The 22488-nt window shown below is 37.8% G+C and overlaps 1 protein-coding gene across 1 annotated transcript in view; it reads left to right on the top strand.

Moving 5' to 3' along the window:
* The window catches only part of PEPD (peptidase D), a 134638-nt gene that overhangs the window by 9641 nt on the left and 102509 nt on the right, over positions 1-22488 (top strand). The window contains exons 4-7 of the mRNA XM_010174910.2: positions 7426-7489; positions 9463-9510; positions 11208-11269; positions 17723-17767. Of these exons, the coding sequence (XP_010173212.2) occupies positions 7426-7489; positions 9463-9510; positions 11208-11269; positions 17723-17767 (219 nt within the window). The remainder of the gene's footprint in view (positions 1-7425; positions 7490-9462; positions 9511-11207; positions 11270-17722; positions 17768-22488) is intronic.

The raw sequence follows: 22488 nt of genomic DNA, 5'->3' as shown, positions 1-22488 counted from the left end.
CAGGTCATCTTAATGCTGCTGTGAACATCAGCACTGCTTTCTTTCATGGTATTAGCGATTAATATGGGAGCTGCGGGACGTGCTGCACACATTCCAGAGCTTGCTATAGTGCTTTTATGTGTGGCACATAAAATATTGCTCGTTTTCTTCCCAGTATAGGCATTTTTCCAAAGTAAAAGCAGAACATTTGCTATTGACAGATTCAGTATGTACCTTTCTCAGTCAGGTAAGCATGAATTGAGACCAGTGTTTGAGTGGAACACTGGTATTATATAGTGACCTAGAAATTACACTTAGTCTCTTAACCATTGCAATGGTTTTTGTGCTTTTTTTGGATAGAGAGCTTTCTAATGAGTATTTGTCAGCAGTTGTATGCTACAATAAGTCTTTCAGGGATTTCAGTGTATAAACATTTCCTTTGTTAGAGTTTTTTTTATGTACTAATATAGAGCCCTTCTCTCCAAGGAAGAATTTTATTTGCAGAGACAAATAAAACAAAGGTTACCAATTGCAAGTGTTCTGTGGTTTTGGTTTTTTGGTAGCTCTTGATTGTATCTCTTAAATGTCTAATTGAGGCATTACCTCTGGAGGTAGAATTTATAGAAAGCCTAAAGAACTTTTCATCTTTTGGGAGTGCCTGTGGTGGGAATTGCTGAGCAGGATCAGTGAGATTGTGTATTTGAAGTAGATGAAATAGGTGGTTCAGAGCTTGGTTTTTATTAGGAAGAACGATGAGAGTCTCCTCAATACTTTATTTCTGGTTTCTTAAGTCCAACAGTCTGTATGTGCTTGTAGTTATTCTGCTTCTGCTTAATCTGTGTGTAGCACTGGGAAGTCCAGTGTCATATAATCATCATCCTGTGTCCAGCATTGTGCATGTGGACTCTACCTAGTCCACATGTCCCTCTGCTAGATGTGGCTTCAGTTACAGCCCTGGTTGCCTTTTCCTGTTAAATCAGCTTGAGTTTTTATCTTTGGTTCAATTTCTTTTAAATCCTGTTATTTTCTCAAAATCCACCTAGTTCTGGACTGTATCAAAAGGAGCAAGGAGTCTGAGTTTACATGTATGCAGGTATTTCTGTCTTTCAAAGGAAAAAACAGGAATCTAGAGAAATGTGGAAACAGGTAAGGCTAGGGCAGTCAGGACATCGCTGGAGGCTGCCTCTGATACCAGTGAGCCCATTAGTAGGATGTTGTTTTAAATCTAGCTTCATGCCTTTTAATCTTCTTGTTTGAGAGAGTGAAATTCCTTTTGGATATATAGGTGATTGCTTTTTTTTTTTTTTTTTTTGACAAAATCAGGAACATCTGCTGGAAACTTGTAAAACCTCCTGTGTTGTTCTTTCTAGCAGTTTTCGACACCCTCTTGTTTGGTTAATGCTTTGCCATCTGTTAACTTGATGATACTGTAATGAGGAGGGAGTTTATTGGTGCATCTCTGACAGCGTTAAAACACTGTTTTTTGTATCCCCTTTCCACCTTCAGCTCTGCCTGCTTTGCTGATGTGTTTCTATTCATCTCATTTAATTTTTGCCAGGGTTCTTACTCTTTGTGTGCAGTCTCACTGAAAATTTTACTCTTTAAACTCGTTCTAGCAAGGCTTGAGAAATGAGTTGTTGACCGTGTGGAACTTCAATTGCTGAAGACTACACTTGTCCAATTTACTCCTTGTGCGTGTGTTTCCTCTCATGTAAGTGAGGAAAAATGTGATGTAACTCGTGCAATGACTTGCTGGCAGTAAATGTGCGTGTGCCCCAGTGCCATGAACAGGCACTGTGTGCAGGCTAACGTAGGCGTTTACTTTGCTTAGAGGAGACTATTTGCTCAAGACAAAATGCATTTGCCACAAAATGGTTTTATATCTGTTACCCTGAATGTGAAAGTTGGGGTGGAATGGAGGAAGCAATACTGTTGCGTCCTTGTAAAGCAGAAAGCTTTAGCGTGTAATTTAGCTTTTCTGTCTCACTGCATCAAGAATCTTCCGATTTTGTGATATGAGCTTGGACAGTTTTTCATGCATTTTAGGCAATAATACTGGTAGGACGTTTTAAGAGAGTGATGTACCCTGAACATTATTGTGTATAGAAATCCTTTTGCTGTAGACTTTGTCATGAGTAGTGTTTTTGACATTTGCCTATTCGGTTATTGTTGCAACTGTGTTAATTCTTACTTCTAATTACTGCTTGTAAGAGAGTCACTTCCTGGGAACTGCCAGGAGCTATGGATATGAAAGACAATAAGTAGTGGACAAGACTTGTGGATCTGTATTTTAATTGCAGGAGATAATCTTTAGTATGGCATGTCTTGCTTTGTGTCAGTACTTGGTGTCTTCCTCCCTGACACACTAAGAGATCCTGAAAATGGTTGTTGACTTTCATTTAGAGATTCCTACTGATCCTTTTTTAAAAATACATTAAATTAATGCAAATGGTTGGGTTTTTTTGGCTAAAGCCAGATTCAGATTTATAACAAATTTTTAATATTAAAGATTCATTACAAATTGTGTAGGTGTAAAGCAACAGAAATGAGAAACTGTTTTTTTGTAATGTGTAAGTGAACATGGAGTCTGTAATACTCACATGTATACTGATGGTTCTCATGTGTCTACCTATGCTGACAAGCTGATCACAAGAGAACTTTGCTGGTGGGGAGCTGTGAACAGTCCTGGGTGGATGACAGGACAAGCTTAAGGCAAAGAATTAGGACAACATGAAAGAGAAAGCAAAACTGGCAGTTTCATTTCAGACAGCTTCTGCTACTAGACGGAAAAGGTGCAGCTGCCATTTCTGCAATGTTATTGAAGTTAATATTCAATAAAGTATTTTAATTCTGTATTTGAGAGAAACAAAAAATATGTGAAGCATTATAAAGCGATGGTGATGAGCTAGTTTCTATTCTAGCAGTAAATCTAGAGAAAGCTGACTAGCTCCTAAATGTCATGTTTTTATCCAAATATTTTAAAAGAGCTGACCAAGGGTTTCTCCAGGCTGCTGTGAGAATTTTGAGTAGGGAAGAGAGAGGGACATATAACAATATCAGATGTCTGGAAATGAAAGCATCTAGAAATCAAACGAAAGATGAAATACAAGTGCTTATACTGATCTCCCCTGGCTTTTATAATCCGTGAGTCACTTGCAGATATGTTAGGAAATGTAGGGTATGTAAAAGTAGTGCTGAAATTAAGACAGCCCTCTGGAGGGACCTTGAAATTCAGTGGACTTTTCTTAGACTGAATGTCTGTTAGGGGACTGGTGCAGAACTGGTTGATGCGGCGAATGCTGTGGCTTCTTGATGTTAACAGGGTGCAGAAGGCTATAAAGCTTTTTGATTAATCCGTATTGTGGGGAGGGAGGAATCCTGTGCAACTTTCAGAAGAGACAGTACAGAGAGGAGGAGTCAGGTCAGGAGACAATACAGAGGAGACAGAGGAGTCAGGTCTTTCCACACTTGAGGAAGCTTGGGACCTCCTGCTGCTGGCTTGCTCTTCTCAAGTTGCTCAGGTCATTACGTATGTATCTGTTTGAGTGTGCATCTGTAATAATCTAGTAACAAAATGTAGAATTTGTTGAAAATGTTTTGAAATTAGTCCCAACCAGAATTTCTCAAATTTTTGTAATGAACATGCCATTAAGAGTATTTTTTCCCAGTAGGAATAGTTCTACATTCTAGGCTATGCAGTAAGATAAGTAATCTTGAGTTAGGAACTCCAACTGAAATGCTGAAGAAAAGCTAAATTGAACTACTTCAGGAAAAGCTGAATTTCATTTTAGAGCTGATCCACTGTGAAAACTGAAAACTTAAAATCTGTCCTAGAAGCATTAAAAAATGGAAATACAAAGCGACCAATAGGAAGAAGTTGTTATATATGTTGAAGATTGTCTGGAAGACCATTTAGATGCAAATGAAAATATATACATATCAATGTGTATCAGCAATTAGGCTGCAAATATATTAGCAGTTGGCTTAGATGCGTTTCTTTCAGGAATAGCTATCAGCTGTTATAAATTCTGTTCACAGTTTTTCTTTGACATTTGTGATTTAGATCCGTCTCATTTGTACCTCTCTTCTGAATGCAGTTCTGAAAACTAGAACACTCTTTTGTCGTGTTGGTATTATGAGGCTCTTGCTCCAGAGTCCTTTAGAATACAAAGAAATGTTGCTTAATGGAATTCTTACGGTAATGTCAAATTTGTACAAATCTCTTAAGATTTGCTGTTATGAATTCTTGTGCAGCGTAACGAACAACAGCTTCAAAATGGTTTTAGACAATAAGACCAAGTTTTTATTGGGTTTAAAGTGAAAACACAACATCACAAAAAAAATTGAGGTTTGAATTTTGTCCATCTATATAAAAGCTTCAAAATATAATTTTTTACTGTATTATTCTTGTAAATAAATAGAAGTGCTGGACTCTTATGTTTTCTTTCTAATGGCCATTAACCAAGAGGTGCCAGATTTTTGCCTAGCTACTTGGGCACGATGCAGTTCCAGGAGTTTGGAGTTGCTTATTTGCATTATAAGATAATGAAAATGATGACTCCTACTATTCTGGAAGCTAACTATTGACGTCTCTAATGTACTAATATTTGCTTGGCTGGAGCTATAAAACAACAGGAAAAGGATACTGAGCCTTTTGGGGGCGGAAGTGCATTTTTCTCTGTAGGCTTTTGCTAATTTACGTTGCTAATGAATCTAAAAATTTTTGCACATTCTTTTTCCCCTCCAAAAAAAAAAAAGGCTGTAAAGTTAGGCCATTGCTTCTGTTCACATCTGTTTACAAAAGTTTGAGTTTTTTTGATAGGTAAGGAGAGAGACATGATTCAATAATATCTAGGATCATATCTTCCACTTGGGTAACCCTTCTAATTAATTTATGACTTGCTGTGGATTTTTTTTGCATGTAGTCTCTGCAGTGATTAATCAGAATTTTGAAACTGGCAACCCATAGCAGCGTTACAAAAGACAAAGCCAAACCTGAAAATTATAACCAATTGACTTATTCTACCTGCCTGAGAGTCATTTGCAGAGAGAAGTACTCCTCATCACTGTGAAGTATCAGATGTACTTGAAATTACCATAACTGAAAGTAGCATCTGATTTTCATGATGCCAGTGAGCATTCTGTGGATGGTACTGTTCCCTGTAACAGTGGTGGGCAGACTTTAGCCTGTTTTGCATTTATATTGGATAAAAATGAATACTGAGCCCTGTATCTGCTGAGGAGCTCTACACTGGTACTTTTTTACAGTAACTATGATGTTGGTACATAACAATCTTTCATAGATACCCACTAAACTGGGAAAAAGATTGAAGAGACTGGAGGGAATATAGAAAGGTCTCAATGAGGATCATCTTTGCTCCTCATCATCTTTGCTCCTCTTTCTCCCTGAGCTTTTGTTTTGCCTTCTGTATTGCTTCTCTATATGTGACAGTACAGAATTTTTCTGCTCTTAGACTTCCATGTGCACTTTATCCTTTCATCCGTATGGCTCTGCCAAAGGGTAGATCTTTGCAGATATCTTCCCAGTGGGAGAAGTGACTTCATCACTGAAGCATCGTGGCTCCTATGGGATGGGTAGGGGGTGATAGTTTGTGGGAAGTAGATGTGAATTTATTTTACCATCTAGTCAGAGGTGCTAAATGGCTGAAGAAAAGTGAGACAGAGCCTTGAGTGCCTCAGAGAGGAGCTGAGAAGTCTGGCTCTCTGCTTCATACTAGAAGTCTTACTGACTTCTGAGCAAGGTAGCAAGAACAAGACCAGCAAGGAGGTACGCATCTGGGAAATGTGGCAGCTTGTCATTAGGTGTGAGGGAGTTGAAAGTGTCTGGAAAATGACCTAGTTGAATAACTGAGAGAGAGGATGGAGGTTTATGGATCTCTCTCAAAGCAGAGAAAAAATGCTCAGCCTTGAAAGAGTGGTGAGCTACTTCTGTTCCTCAGAAGAGGGATAGTCTACATAAGAAGAGGTGTTAGAGGGATTACAGCTGGAATGGAATCAATAATGGATTAATGTTTACCATAATCAAAGAATTAAATTAGTGTGCTGTAGAACACACAATTACAGGAGACAACAAACAAAAAACAAAACAAAAAAGTTGAAAACCAGCTTGTGAAAAGACACAATTTTTCTTATTGGTGTGTTGGAAAATGAGACCTACTCTTACTTAAACTGCATTAAGTGAAGTGAATAAAATCCAACACATTTGTGGTCATACTTTTAAGAAATATTTACTTTACAAGAAACAGTTATTTGATTCAAACGATGCAGCTAATTGTAAATGGTGCTTAGGAGGTATTGCTCTAAAGAGCCTATATTACCATAAATTACTATTGTCCATAAATTAGCTGGTTTTACAGATTCTTTTTATACCAGATTAATTGGTTAAGACTATAAAAGAGAACAAAAGTGGAAAGTGCTGAATCTGTTTGTGGCGTTTCTGGAATATTAAAGTACTTGGATGTGTAAGGAAAGAAGCAGGGAAAAAGGAGATGCCTGTAGGAGAAACAGAGTATGCAAAAGTTGAAGGTAAGGGAACTATACAGGGTATAGAAATATAAGAAGATGTAGTGATTTTTATTTTTTTTTAATTATAAGTGAATTTAGCCAGGGAGAGAAGATAAATAATAATTACTTTGAAATCTCCAGCAGTGATGGGAAGGAAGAGTCCACAAAAAGATCATTGCAAAAAGGGAACATATAATGAGGTATTTTTGTGTTACTTTTGAGTAGTACTTTCACAAATAAATATATTTTTTTTTTAAATCTGTGATTTACTGTTTGAGAACACCATAATGGCAGAAATTACTTATTTTTGGAGATGGACACATGAAGTTGCACACCCTGCTGGGTTAGAGGAGTGGATCTCTGGTGTCATGAGGAATAGAGATGGCAGAATCCATGTCTTAATAGCCCTCAGTCTCCTTTGGGCTCACATCAGAGGGGTTACCTGGGTAGAAAATTAATGTTTTGGCTCAGTCTCCTTTGGGCTCACATCAGAGGGGTAGAAAATTAATGTTTTGTTCATTGTTTGAATATAACACAGGGCAAACCGGTCTTTTGCTATTTCCACATCGTTCCAATGTCTGGTGAGTTGGAGAGTTGTATACAAATGGCATGGTAAAAATCTTTTAACAAAACTGTCCTGTGTAGAGTGAATGGGGGGAAAAACCCCTTTAATTCATGAGAAGACCATGAAATCTAAGTACCAAGCATGGATTGGGTTAAAGTTCACTCATTTTTGTAGCTGTGGCAACTTTCTGTGTAATCTCCTATTTTGAGAAAGGAAGTCAAGGATAAGTTTATGAAAGCATTCTTCATATCTGATTCTATTGTTGTGATAATAAAAGACGTTATTTCTTTGTCTGTGGCCTGATTAAATATGACAGTGAAGCTAAACCAAAATGTTTCTTCTCTTGTTTTCCAAAGGATTCATCCCCCTGAATTCTTCAAGAAAAAATACGCTGTGGATGAAGTCCACTATGTGCACGAGGTGAGTTGTCTGTGTCTCTGAATGTTTTTCTGTGAATACAAAACAATCGGTATGTAGCAGTGCTTTTGCTTAATTTTAGTTCTCTGGTTACTGAATATCTCCTGACTTTTTTCCCACCTAGTTACTGGAAAGCACTTGTAGGATTTTTTTTTTTTTTTTAAGGCTGCCATTTTGAGCTGAACACCAGGTTTTAATCCAAAGACAGTCTCATAAATATATTCTGTGCATCATGAGGCCTGTCAGTCTGTGTCTTTATCCAACAGAAACATGTTGCTAAATACATTTTTTTGCAATGCCTTGGAGATTTGAGGAGATTGCTGTCAGGGAGGTTACATGTCCTAGCTCTGACTTGGCAGCCTTCCTTTATTTTCTGCCTCCAAAGAGTTGTGAGGAAAGGCTGCCTGCCTTACTCTTCGTTTATGTGGAATCATTCAATATTTGAATAAGCAAATATATTAATATTTTTAAATGCAAGTGTGACTTGCTTAGTTAGGTTTCTCATTTAATTTCTGAACAGATGTTTGTATACTTACACACCTGGACAGTTATCTTTTCTTTGGCAGGAAGGCTCAACAGGACAGTATTCCTGCCAAGGTCTGTGGGTGATTTTCATGGAGAGCAGCTTGAAAAGGAAGGCTCTGATACTTCTGTCCACGCAGAGCACTAATTCCGACTCACTAGACCAAAGATTTTGCTCTCATCAGCTATGAGGATGTTTCATTTCATTTTCATAATGAGTCCAGCAGTGAAGTGAGGTTTGATCCTGTATTTCAGTAGCTGAGGATGGAGGAAGCTGTGGAGAGGTTACTTTTTGATGTGTGTGAGTTGGAGTCATGTAGAGCGCAGGCACTCCAATGATCATCTGTCAGACAGTGAAAATTGCAAGTGGAAAATATGTGTTGGTTTTTTTTTAAAATCACATTTATTTTGTGTCACCTTAGTTGTTTTGGGTCAGTTTCCATCAACAAATGCCTTTATTGCAGTTCTGTTCTCTGCTTCCTTACTGCTTAAAAAACTAATTGATGGGAAAAAGAGCTCTTTATGTAGACCAGTAAATTGTCCCAACATAAAGGCTGTTTTCTGCCTCAACTACATGGATTGAAGGTAGAAGCTGTTGAAGATTTCAACAAATCTGTTGAGCTTTCAAAGGTTCTGTCTATAACTTTTGCCTGGTTTGCCAAGAAATTGGTTTTCCATCATCAGGGCACTAGGGGCATTATTTACAGAATAGATTCATGTCCAGCCTATGTGAGTGTGTAATGTTGGTATTTCATGGGGAGGAGAAAAAAAAAAAAGTAATGTGGAATTGGTATTTTTATACCTCACTGACATACGTTCTCTTTTGTTAATATTATTAGTGTGCTTAAGCTGGTTTAAAGTTGGTAGAACTGTGCTCTGTGAAATTACATCATCTGTTCATTGCCCCAGGAATGTGTAATTCATTGCCCACCTTTCTGCAGCTACTCTGAAAGCCCAGTTCTCTACAAGCCCAATGATTTTGTTCTCAGTTTCTAAAAGTTTCAAAGATACTAACAGAAGTATTAGTAAAAGATGACCCAGTGAAAATAGCACTAAACATTCATTACTAAGTATTTGGCACATTGTAACATAATAATATTAATGCATGTGTGGTTTATATGCAATAGTGTGTTGAGGATACAGAGTATCTTGTTATTCCTTATTTCTGTGTGACATTACAGCTTTTTGGCTCATATTTCTTCTGTTTTCCAAATTATGGCAATAGACTTAAGTTATAGTTAATATTTATGAAATTAAAGGACACCACCAACTTAAGCACTGCATTTCTGTCTATATATTTTGTGATCTACTGAATCTTGTTGCAAGTGTCAGGTAATACTACAATATCTGGAAGATATCAGGGGAACATTTTTTATCTTTGCAGCTTGTTGAAATTGATATCAATGTGATTATAAGGAAGAAAATAATAATAGCAATCTAAAACTTCTTTTTAGATTTCCAGTGTCTTGGCTTCAAAGAAACCTGCTGTGCTCCTTACTTTGGTGAGTCATATTATTCTGAAGAATTTTCTTCATTTTCTCCATTTTCTTCAATAAGGAGATCAATTTATTCAGTATTTCTTTGCACTGTCATTCCCTCTTTTCTTCCCCAATATTGCCAAATTTGAAGTTACCTGTGTATAGACATCTCATCTTCTTTCTTCTCCATGATCTCAACATTTGTAACCTCTGGCCTTCCAGTGTATATTCTCTCCACCAAAAGCTTTATCTGTTTTCTGTTAAAGCATGACAAGCCCATCTGACATCAGCCATGCTATCCTCCAGCCTATGTACAGTGACTCCAAACCCCATTTTTCTCTTATACTGCTCTGGTCATGTCATGAGCATGTTAGGGCCTTTCTGTGGGAATCTCACAAGGATTCAGGGGATATTTTCTGCATTGAATGGGTTGGTAGGAACAGCTTCTGGGAGGAGAGAGTGATATCATATACCTGACAAGTATTTTGGATGGTGCTTGCTTATTTCTCTGGAAGAAGGATGAATGAATGGATGTAAAGCCTGCAAGTTTGTTCTTCCCCATCACCTCTCCCGCAGATTCTTCCCTTGACAGATGTTTTGTAAACCTCCCACTATTAAGAGTATCTGATTTTTTATTTCCAATCTATATAAGAAATGATTTGCTGACTCTGAGCTTTCCCTTACAGCAAATGCAGTGACAGCTTCTGGATTTCTTGTTTTCCTGTGATAGTTGCCAGATAGAAGTTTTGGGAAAATATCCCTCCTTAAGCAGTCACATGGCATGAGATCTGATTTCTTTATCCAGTAAGAACAGACGCTCTAAATAGTTTTCAGTCTTTCTTCCACTTCTATTTGTATGTACACACACGTGCACATATAAAACATGACCCTATAGCTTTTTTTGATGTTCTTTAAGAGAAATGAGTGGGAAAGGGAATATCTGACCATCTTGTGCTTCTTACCGTTCATTTCTGTACATCAGGTTGTTGATTAGTTGTCACTGTGTGAGCTTCCTGTTCTAATCAGGAATTTTCACTTAATTCCTGGCTGACAGGATGGAGCTGTGATGCTTTCACATTTTTCCCACTGCTGTGCAGAACTCTACAGAGTAGGGAAGAGCACTTATCTTTCCGCTAGCTGAATGGAAACTTGGTCCTTTCCTCCTGTGGTCTCATTCCAGATACAGAACTGTAATGCTGCTCCACAGGATCTCCCAGAAACATGTCATAAGTGTTCATCTGCTGTGTAGCAGCCAAAATGCTCTTGGTTATGCTACTTGCTTGAATGGAAAGCTGCAGGGGAGCAGCATGCAAATTTAAATAGTAAACATTGCCAAGGCAGTGCGTAATAATTTATTTTTAAATGAAATTATAAGAAACTTAGCCTGTTTTTTATTCCCTGGTCCTTTATTATTATATAGGTCTCCTAGCTCCTTCTCAAGACATAAGGGAATTAGAAATCAAAGCTTACGATTTTCTTAAGCAAGCACATCCTAACCTGAGTTCTACGCTGGTCTCTTATGAAACAAGGAATTTCTTATATTGGTCTACATTTGAACAAACAGTCTTGAGGGTTTTTTTATTTATAGTGGTTCAAGTTAACTTATGTTTTCCTAAAAGTTTTCCTAAAGACTTAGTGCAGTCAGGTTCTCCCTGTGATTTAAATTTTAAATACTTGTGTTTGGCTCAGAATCATGGTCCTTTTAATCTTTTCCCTCCTAGCGCGGTGTTAATACTGACAGCGGAAACGTCTCCAAAGAAGCTTCATTTGAGGGAATCAGCCAGTAAGTGAAAAGGCTTTTTTGTACAGTAGTTGTTGCATGGTTATGTTGAATTAATTTTATGTTTCACATTAAATTACGTTTTTTCCTAGTGACAGGATGTTGAATGGCAGATAAAATGTATTGGTATTTCTTTGTAAATAAAATGTTTGGCGTGTTTCTAATGACTTGAAATACAATGGTGGGTTTTTTTTGGTTCTCTTTTGCATCAAGGTCATCCAATGTTTCTCTGTGTTTGCTTTAAATATCTAAAAACCAGACAGACCAATCCCCTTACCTTCAGATCCCCTTACCTCCATTTCCACTTTTGGGATTGGAATACTTGGTTTTCAGATTTCAGAAAAATGAATCTTTAAGACTAGCTTTCTCTTAGTGCCTTTGTTGTACAGTATTAAGGTAGATATTAAGGATTCTGGTAGGCACAATCTTCTGAAAAGATGTTACATTACAGGTATAAAATAAAAGATCGCCTTTCTGCCTATATGTGATCTTTTAGTGTCACTTGATGTTGTCTTTTTATGAAGTTTGGCTACTAGTGGGGTGAAAATGTCCTTTTGCATGCAGTGTTTTGAAAAGGCAGTAAATAAAAATACATCACAGCCTGCTCTGGGATGTGAGGATGATGGTCTCAATTTTGAATGAAATACAACTGTCTATTCTGTTACAATGTCCTAAAATGAGATCATTTTCCATTTTAGCTCAAGTGAATGGCAAAAAAGAAACAAAACTCCCCATTAAAAAGCCTGTTAAAATAAACACTCATGCTGAGATGTTGAGTAGATGACCTTTTTTTTATGATACTTGACTCCCAGTCACCCCACTGTTATTTTTCTCCATCTACCTCTGTTGACAGCATATTACTTATGCAGTGATGATCACAATGCACAGAATTTGGTTCAAGTCTGGGCACTGGCCTCTGTGTAGTCTGAGAGCATGCTTTCTGCTGGGATCATCTTTTCTCTGTGTCATGTGAACAGAAATCTGGAATTTGATTCCATAATTACTTTGTTCTCCCCTCTACAACCTGAATGGAAACTTAATGGTTCTGTCAGGGATATTGGGGACCAAGGTGGCAGACAGTTAGGCACCTTTTGCTGCCCAGTGAGTTAAATATAAACTATTCCAAAAAATAAGCAAGCTGTTTTTAATGAATATTTGGTGTTCTCTCTGCTGTTGCAGCAGTGTGATGTTCTGGTGCTTTGACCAAGTAGACATTCAGTTACCTTACGCTCTCCAGGTATGGGTGGACTCCAAAATCTGTGTGGAGCAATACCTCCAGTTTTATCTGAGACACCTCCACGTGAAATATAAACATTTATTAACTCCAGCAGTAATTAATTATGGGAACGATGCACAAAGGTCTGTTTGAAGTACCAAAAAGCCCTTTTCCCCCCCCCTGAATTTCACAAAGCACTAGAGTTTAATTAGTAATGCATTCTGTTACTAGTCAACATTAAGGTAGGAAGCCACTTTATTTAGCACTTGATTTGAGATTTTAATAGCATGTCTCCTGAAACACTTAAAGGGATTAATGATATTTTGTCACTGGCTTCCCAGTTTGCAGTGAGCATGCTGTCGCTGTGCTCTGGGAGGAGTGCTTCTCCATTCTTTAGGGGTGATTTCCAGCTGGTCAGCAGGTCCCTCTCTTTTGAGACCTGGGATATGCTCATCCCTCTCCACCCTTAGGCACCAAGTTGTTAATTTTGCTGCCTTTGACAGATCTGGTTGGTGTCTTCCCCTCCCACGCTCCTGGTATGGAAGAGCACTCATTGATTTTGTTGTTGGATGTGCTGAAGATCCACTCCCCTCTTCTGACAGATACCATGCCCTCAAACCACTCGTCACTCCAGCCGTCCCTTGATCTCCCAGTCTCCTGCTTCTGTCTTCTCCAGGGCTGTCACATCTCTTTTGACAGCGAGCATGAGGAGAGTGATCACTGCTAATTGAGGGTGCAGAGGAGGGTGGGGGAACTTCCTTTTAAACTCTCCTCAGATTTTTGTAACTGCATATAAAACAGCCCATTTCAGATTTATTTTCAACACAGACTCAAACTAATTTCACCATTCCTACTTTTCCACCTCTCCTGTATCAAATGTTTCCTTTATAGAAAAGCATATATTTCATACATATTTATTTCTTCTGAGAGGACTAAAACCATGGAGTTTGTACCACGCGATGTGTTCCTTCACACATCCCTCCCTCCCTCCCATCTGCCCGTGACTACACCTCATCAGCCGCCTCCTCTGTCCTTTGCTCGGCTGGGCTCTGCCCTACCTATGATGCCGTATTTTATTCCTGAGTTCTTGTTTCCATTTTCTGGCTACCTGGCTGAGATGTATTTGCTTGCTAGGGCTCTTTTGTGTTCCTCCTGCTCCCATTTGTCTTTTTTCTTGTAAACTGACTGTGACCTGATGCAGTGGTTGGTTTGTTGGGTTTTTTTTCCAGTGGATAATAGTAGCAATAGTATATCATTTCCTGAAAAAACTGAATCTTGCTGTCTTTGCAGGCTGTTCATCTGCTCCACTCACAAGCTCCCTTTTTCTTGCCCTAATGATATTGCTTCCCTGCCTTACTTTTTAAGCCTTTTGAACTTCTTCTGGAACATAAGTACCTAAGCTATTTGATTAATTTTTCCACTGGAATAAATAGTAATTTGAGACAAAATGACTGCTGTGGTCATTGGTTATTTCTCTGCTCACCCTGAAGATGTCCCCTAAGTTATGTTGTGCTAGCAGTGAACAAACTTGATTTTATGGGCTGATGATAGAGCCCATAATAGTGAATGGTATCATAGTTTCCATTAGTTTATGTGTAGCTCTCTCATACAGCAAAGTATGTTGTACTAAAAAAAACCTTGTATGTGGCTACAATCTGTGAAAATGGAGAATGGCTGTACTTGGGAAGTTGCCTTGCTCAGTGGTTCAGTGGAGGGAGCAGTCTGGGACAGGGACTTAGGAGACCTGGACCATTTACTGATGTTGTTCCTGGTAACTCCCCTCGGGTCAGCTTTGTTTACAGCTGTTAGGAATCCTATGGAAGTGACTTAGTCTCACTTGCTTCAGATGGCTTAAATGTAGAAGGCAGACTTCTAAAGCAGTTCTAATGCATTGTTCCCCAGAAATATGTATTTCTCTTTGGTAATTGATGCTAGTTCCTGGTTGTTTTGGGTTCTTTTTCCTAATTCATGGACCCATTTTTTAGACTGGAAAATGTACATGAATTTTTTAGATCTAATAATGGGGCGATTATGTAGCACTTGTAAAAATGCTTTGAGATGATGTGCCTCACCATACAGAAAACGGATTTTGAACCTGCCTGGATAAATAGTCGTGTGCCATATACTCTAAAATACTGTTGAATAAATCTTTGCTGACTGTGTTGGGGTTTTGTTTTTTTGTTCATCATCGGAATTGATTGATGTAAATGATGGACAGTTTAAGCGGTTGTACCTAATGTTTAAAGGTTTTCAGTGAATTACTTTCCCTCAGAACTGCACTTGTTGGGTGTGACAGTGGAGACCATCTAAATGGCCTCATCCCTATTGTGTAGCGAGGTCAGTCATTAGGAGGACTCTCCATGTTGAAGAAGAGTAGAGAATTCTAACATGTATAAATATGTTTTAATCACCACATACGCACAAAGTGTGTTTGTTAAACTGACAAAAAAGGATCTCATTATACAGTATTATTATACAGGAGGTGTAGATTTCTAGCTTTAAAAAATAATTAAGTTGTCTCGCATGTTAAGGAACAACTGAGTATGAAATCAATTTGGACATGCCTTTCAGTGTAGTGGTTTTAATTCTGTTGATTAAATGAGAACATTAATATGTTACAGATTGCAACTGTAGCAAAATGTCAATTTGTTTTCTTCCTCAAGACCACATATCTCATCATCTAAGTATTATCAATTTGCAAATTGCAAGAGAAAGTAGAATTGGATTGCTCTACATGATCCTCTTAACATTAGTGATCCGTGGTTTTTAAGAGTAAGTTGTTTATTGTCTAGGAGGATCAAAACTGGGAGGAAAAGGTAGAGTGATTTTATGTAGGACTTTGTGCACAAATTATGTGAGTTAAACACGGTTCACGTACTCCTGTTGGTGATGACAAGCACTTCCCCTTGAGCTTATTACTAACCAGTAACTTTTAGGATGTGGTCTGTTTAGCTGTCTTGTTGGTAACTAAAGCAAAGCATAATTTGAGTCAGTACCTTTAGGAGTCTGTGATTGGAAACAGGTGGCCCTGTGGCAACTTGCACAGGACCCACAGCTGTCACCAGCTGAGCGGACTTGAGACAGTTCAGTCCTTAATTGTTGGCTTCTTCAAAAAAACTACATACAGTAGATCAGATTTTCTTCCAAATCTGAATTGATGCTGTGTCCCAGAGGTTCAGGGTCTTGTTTTATTCTTGACATTGTATCAGAAAGTCTGTCTTTCAGGTGAGAGGTGAAACTGCCATTTGGCTGATGACCTCCTGCCTCTTCTCCACCCCCTCAGCATCATCTTGTTTCAATCCTGTTTTACTGTTTGGCTCATTTGATTTGCTTTTGGTTTCATACACTTGTGCTTGTGGTTAAGGTGAGTGTGTCGGGTTCTTGAGAGAAGAGATGTGGATTTTCAGAGTCTTAAGTCAGCTGCCTTCTGTACCTGCCCTTTCACTGCCCTTTATTTTCTTCTGTTACTTCATAGTAACCAGGGTTTAGACTTGTCTTGTTTGCTGGTGTTGGAGCTTTTTGAGTGCTGCAGTGTCTCCTTACAGCTGCCTTCATTGATCTGTTTTCTGTGTGACACACTAATGACAATTACTGAAAGTCCTCATGTCTGTTGCTGCAGCTGATTTCTTCTGTGTCTTGGTTTTCTGTGGTGGTGCCAGTTGGTGTGCTTTCCAGCCAAACAGGGAGCTCAGGCTTTTGGTTTTGGGGGGTTTTTTTTATATTTTCATGGACTGATTTTCCTATATCATTCATATATTTTGTTCTGTATAAATTTATCTGGCTTTTCCGTTCCAGAATTATTTCTGCATTGGTGTACATAGATAATAGTTGTTCGGATGGTGGTGATTACACTGAAAAAGTTCCCTTTTTCTCTGGTTTTATGAGACTTTCTTGTTTCCAAGTGACCAACTTCATTCTATAATGATACATTGTTCTGTGACTTGGGGCTTTTTGTATGTGTTGCTTTTCCAGTGGTTTCTAGTTAATACCCATAATACTGAGTACCATACAGCTTGTCCTTCTTGAATGTTGTGATAAGCTGTTGTTTTCTGTCTTGCAGTAGGAACTCAAAGCTATTAACCTTCACCTTGTTAGGATTTTATAAGTTTATGAGCATATGTTTTTGAAAAAGAGAAACATACAGGGTTTTTTGTGCTATCTGAAGATGCAGGAAGACCCTGGTACAATTAGAAGTGACTTCTAAATAATTTTTTTAATTGGATTTGTGCTTTAGCTGATCCCTTCTGAGGTATATAGAATGGTTAATAACCTGGAATAGATTTAATTTTTCCTACAAAAATGTGGGAAAACGAATTGTTGCCTTACAGTATTCTTCTGAAGATCCTTCGGGAGCCTTGGAGCATTTCAATTCTCTTAAATGCCCTAACTAGAGAGCCAACAGTCTTAAGTCAGACAAAAGTATCTTTGATGCAGAACACTCCTTAGACATTTAAATTGTAAGCAAAAAGACCCTTGAACAATGCTTGAAAATCCATTTGTGTTCCACTTAATCACTCAGCTTCTTACTCTATTGGCCACTGTAATGTTATTGTTTAGACAGCCTCAAAATAGTTCCAAGAATACATGAATTGCTAATGTAGAAAATAAACAGAAAAATAGTTAGGTGTTTGGGGCCAAGGTGAGATGGAAGCTTTTGCTTTGCCTCTTCTGTAGGTTGGAAAAGACAAGGAGAGGTTGTTTTCCTTTTCACAGTCCTCTAAGCAAGCTTGTTTATCACACGCCGCGTTCTGTGCACACAAAAATCGGAAGGCCTAAAACAAAGGATGAAATTGGCAGTTCACTGTGTTTAATTTCATTGAAGGGTATTTGAGGAGCAAAGTTAAAATCACAGAACAATTTGGAATGGACCCTGGAGGTCGATCAGGTCCAACCCACGCTCCTAGCAATGAAGTGATAACATTTTATCTTTGTCAGAAGAAGTTTAATAAACATGACTTGAACATACTGTTACTCTGGTTTCTGCACATTCTTAAAATTATGTATCTGGTTTAGTCTCATGTATTTCAAAATTAAATACTTGCACAGTGAAATGAGTGTGTGCATTCTCCTCACTGGGATCTGTACTGATCTATACTGAATTCCAATACAATATTTGCTTTCACAAGTTTTCACATCCACACAGAAGACACAGTTAAAAAAAAAAAAAAAAGAAAAGTAAATATGTAGTCTCTGCTGTTTTGTGTCTATTTTTAAATATTTGTATTTTTTATTTTTTATAGATTTAATGTGAACAACAAAATCCTTCATCCTGAAATTGCAGAATGGTAAGTAGCATAAAATCTTTCCCTTTGAGTACTGTTGAATGTATTTATGTTCTGTACTATTGCTTCGGAGAGATTCCCTCAGCAGAAGCTTTCTACTTTACTATATGAATTTTAATTTTAAGCTGATTTCATGTTATGGGGGGGAAATAATGTACAAAAGTAAAAACAGGGTTAGGTAACAGCATTGAAAGTGAAGAATTTATGTAACATTTCTTAAGCATTGTGTCTGGATGTACATTTTTATAGAATGTGTTAGGAGTTAAGTCACATTTGTGTAAATGTGAATTCGTATGAATAGGAAAAGAACTGAGGATAATTCATATTCTAGCAATGAAAATCAGAAGGAGATGAAAACTGTGTCAGAACAGGTAATATTTAATAAGGTGTTATTACTTCTCTACAATTTATTTTAACAGCATTAATTTTGTTGAATTATTATTCATGTAACTCTACTTTGTACTTCTAGGGGATTTCTGCCATAACCTCTCTAGAATAGGCAAAACCGGAGAGCGTGACTAAGTGCATTAGTAGCTTGCAAAACTACTGCATTTTACCAGTTCTCCTCTTTTGGTCACATTGCTGAATTTGTCCTCAGGATTGCTCCATAACTAGGGCTTTCTAGTTTTCCATTTAGGAAATTAACTGAAGAAACAACATAGGGGATTTTTGTTTATGAATTAGGTTTTTGTCTAAGCTTTTTGAGTGTATTAATATATAAATGAGAAAGCAAATCCTTAGTTAAGACCGATAAGCTCCAGATCTTAAAAAACAAACAGAAAAGTGTATGTTCTGAATACCACTGTTGTAGGTTACTGTGTTATGTGCTACTACCTATTACTCTTTTTAATGTTGATTATTAGCACATAGGCTGAAAACAGTCTTCTACTACTACATCTACATCTAATTTCCAGCTTGAAAACTGTGGAGATGTTTTTTGAACATCTATACAATTTCAGAACATGTAGAATTTTTAATAGGCCACATTTATTTCTGTTGTTACATCCATTTTTCATTGCTTGGCATGACATAAAAAAAGCTGTAAAAGGACAGTGGGAAGCAGGGAAACTTTGCTTAGACATTGTTGCATCACTGAGTCACGGATGGACCTGGAGATGTACAGTAGTGGGACTCACTGCTTACAAATCCTGCTGATGAGTGCGAAGGGGAATGCAAGTGCTTTGTAACACAGAAAGCTCATGGTACCAGTTTTTAAATCTTGCCTATTCTGTCCTTCTAGAATTTGGACCCTTCCTTTCCCAAAACAAAGAATTTATCTTATAGAATTGATTTCTGAATTTAAGAGTTGGTGCAGCCTGTGAGGTGCAAAGTCCTGAGTAATGTACACAGAAGACAAGCTTGGAAATTGATGTGTAGGGATGTACTTTTCAGATGCCCAAATTAATCACAATTAGGTAAAGAAGGGGCTTAGCAAAACCTTTTGTGTTTTTCGAATTATCATTATCATTTAATTAATCAAGCTCCTGTCATTACAGATATTGATAGGGAAGATCTAGAAATGTTCACACCTGATGCCATGCTGCATTGCTTACAAGAATAATAGAAAGGGTAACTCAAGTTAGAAGTTCTTCATAATGTCTTATTTTCGTGCAGAGGTGACTCCTCCTGAGTTCTAGTTGGTTGGTTTGGTATAGGACTTTTTTTGATGTTTAAGATGTTGAGAACTTTCAGCCTCTGACACTTCATTATCACATGTTCAGCAGCCAGAGGAGGATTCTCTGGGTGATCTGACAAACTGTTTGAGGAGCGGAGGAGGGAGCTACATCTGTAAGCGGACAGTGCCATTTTTGTGCTCTTCTTCGTCTGTCTTTTTCTGTTCTGTAGCAGAGAAAGACAAGGGGCAAGAAAGGGGACCTGAACAAGGGCCTAGTCTCACTTCCAAGCTTTGATCTGTAGGCACAGCAGCACTACGGGGAGAGATGATAATTTTAGCTGTGGAAGGCTTTGGATTAAGGCTACAAGCTTGTTACCAAGTTAGCTTTCATTCTGGTTCCATCCACCTTACCGAGGTGTCACTTGATAAGCTTTTAACCTCTGTGGTTTGTATTAATGGGGGGTTAAATCTTCTTCAGGAAGCTGAGGGATGGACAAACATGAGATCCATGCCCTGAGGTTGTACTGAGATAGATGGAGCATTGAGGCAGCAGAAAGGCAGCGCTTGGAGCTGTTCATTTTAGTGTAGAGAGACTCTCTCCTGTGAATCGTGACTGCCAGCCTGGAATTCTGATTTTGTCCTCCCTGTGATCTCACAAAGGACAGATAATGTGCACCTTCCCTCCACCTGGTTTTCAAGGAAAGGGAATTCTAAGTGAAACCAAAGTTCAGATTTGCATTCAAAAGTGTTTTAAATGATTTTATCAAGTTCAGTGGCTTTCATTTTAAGTCAGCAGTATGTTAAAGACTGCTGTTAGGATTTAAGTGTCTGGTGAAATCAATACGTGAATGACAGGCTATGTGTATTAAAACTTCCTAAAGTAGAAATTTCCTTGGAATGTCAGGTTATTGCCCAGTAAACTTTATTTGGAAAGCAATAATATTTTTAGAATTAAGAGTATTTTTCTTTTAGGAAGATGAATTTTTTAAAGGTTATATTCTAGGGTAGGAAATTGGTTCATTTGAATCGTATGCTTGCATGGATGCATGCAATTTCAAATTCAGCAAGCTCTGAACTACTCTGTTTTACATGATAACTTGTCAGAAAAATTCCAATCTATACCATGCTGTCAAAACCATTAGCAAGAGGTGAAATGGCTGAGCTTTCTGAACCAGCTGGGGAGACCTGTGAGCTACAAAAGGCAACTCTACTATTATACAGTCTTCTAATAAAATGCAGAGAAAATGGTTCAATATTGACAAGGGGCAAAGAGTTTGTGATTAAGGATCTGTTGCCTCCCTTGCTCACTTATCCTTTTTCAAGGTATCAACATTTTCTGACTTGCTATGAAACTTAAGGATAAAACATAAAAGAATTTTACTTTAGACTGCATTTCAGCAGTTTGCAGACGGGTGTTTCCTGGTTTGTTTGTTTTTTTTTCTTTTTTTAAATTGAGTGATTGTGTTTTCAAACACAATTAAATACTTTCATTTTAAATTTCAGGGCTTTCATTTCAAATTTGATACTGAATGTATATGCTAAGTATTGATTTCACTGTTTTGAAAAGAAAATGTCATCTAACAGAAGACAAACTCCAAATTTGTCCAGATTATCTCCCTAGTAATCAGAAGGAAATTTTTCTACACTACTGCTTAGCGAAATGGCCTTTTGTTACTTTAGTATGTCTGTCTACCACAGTCATGGTGGTGCTAGAAGGTAAATATTTAGCAATATACAGCTCATTTTGTGCCTGCATATGCTGTATTTTCCTGTAACCTCAATGAGAATGGGATTCGATATTTGTAGGTGGAAGATGTCAGATATTCTGTATTTTTCTTTATTTTGATGAAAAACTATAATTGTTTCTTTGGGGAAAGTGATCTGTGTGTTAATGTCTAAAGGCTGGGCAGACTCTTTTTGTGTTTTCAGAGGTTTTTTTTATTTCTATTGTAAACCTTTTAACATCTCTTTGAACTGTTTCAAGATGAACTTTCATGTTTGGTGTCCATGCAGCTGTCTTTCACAGCTTCATTGTACTGTAATGCTTCTCCATTGCTTACATGCATTACTGTGTTTACTGGCTTTGATGCTAACTGAATTGTTAGCAGGTTTTTATGTGAAAGCTTGCAGAAGAGCATCAATATATCAACTATGGTACAGAAATTTCTATAAATAAAATGTGGAAAGTTAACAGCAGAGGTGAAAAAGAGTGAAGACAAGACACGACTGCAGAATATGTCTACGTGGACAGCATCTATGCTTACTAGGTGGTCTGCAAATGTCACGCTTCCAGAAGGAGAAGGAGGGGTGGATGAACCCAGATATTTTCCCTTTACGTCACAGAAAGCAGCCATTAAGGTTGCATGCATGTACTAAACCCAACCAAACAAGACAGCTGATAAACACTGAGCTGATAACTGGGAACAAACACTTCTGGCAGCATGATCAGGAATGGTGAATGCACATAGAGAAGCAAACGTTTGTGTATCTTTGGCGAAAGCACTGTTTTAGGACAGTGTAGTTGAGTTATGCAAGTTTCAATCTTGTCGCCTCAAACTCTGTGTGCTCTTGGCCACTTGATTAATGGAAAATAGGTTGTGCATGAAATTTGGTATCCAGGCACTTAAAATGCCCAAACTTAATTTCTGGACTGGAATGATACTTGTTTGTATTAAAGCTTTTCTCTTCTGTTGGATGACTGACATGCATGAAGAGACCACCACATGGCAAGTGGCCACCGTATGGCAAGTGCAAATAAATGCCCAAAGTGTATGTAAAAGAGGAGAGTGAGGAAGATGAAGTGTTTTTACACTGGTAAAATGGAGAAAAAAAAAAGAAAAAAGTTTAGGTTAATCCTGACAGTAGGAGACTTGTGCTTCTGTTTTAACTTGATTGTATTGAGCAGCTTTTGCCTGTTAGTCTGAGAAGTGCGTTACATGCTGAATCTGTACATTTTGGCAATTGCATTAGCTGGAGCCTGGAAATTATTTGTTTCCATTAAAATATTAATGAATGTGTGCAGAGTTTGTAACTGTTTCAGGAGCTGTTTTTAACAGAATGTTGAAGTTCACATTCATGAACAGAGATAGGACTTTCTTCCTAGCTTCAT

The sequence above is a fragment of the Antrostomus carolinensis genome, unplaced genomic scaffold, assembly GCF_000700745.2.
Source record: "Antrostomus carolinensis isolate BGI_N321 unplaced genomic scaffold, ASM70074v2 scaffold14739, whole genome shotgun sequence".
Lineage (NCBI taxonomy): Eukaryota > Metazoa > Chordata > Aves > Caprimulgiformes > Caprimulgidae > Antrostomus > Antrostomus carolinensis.
The sequence above is the reverse complement of the archived record's forward strand: the minus strand, read 5'-3'. Positions and strand labels throughout refer to the sequence as shown.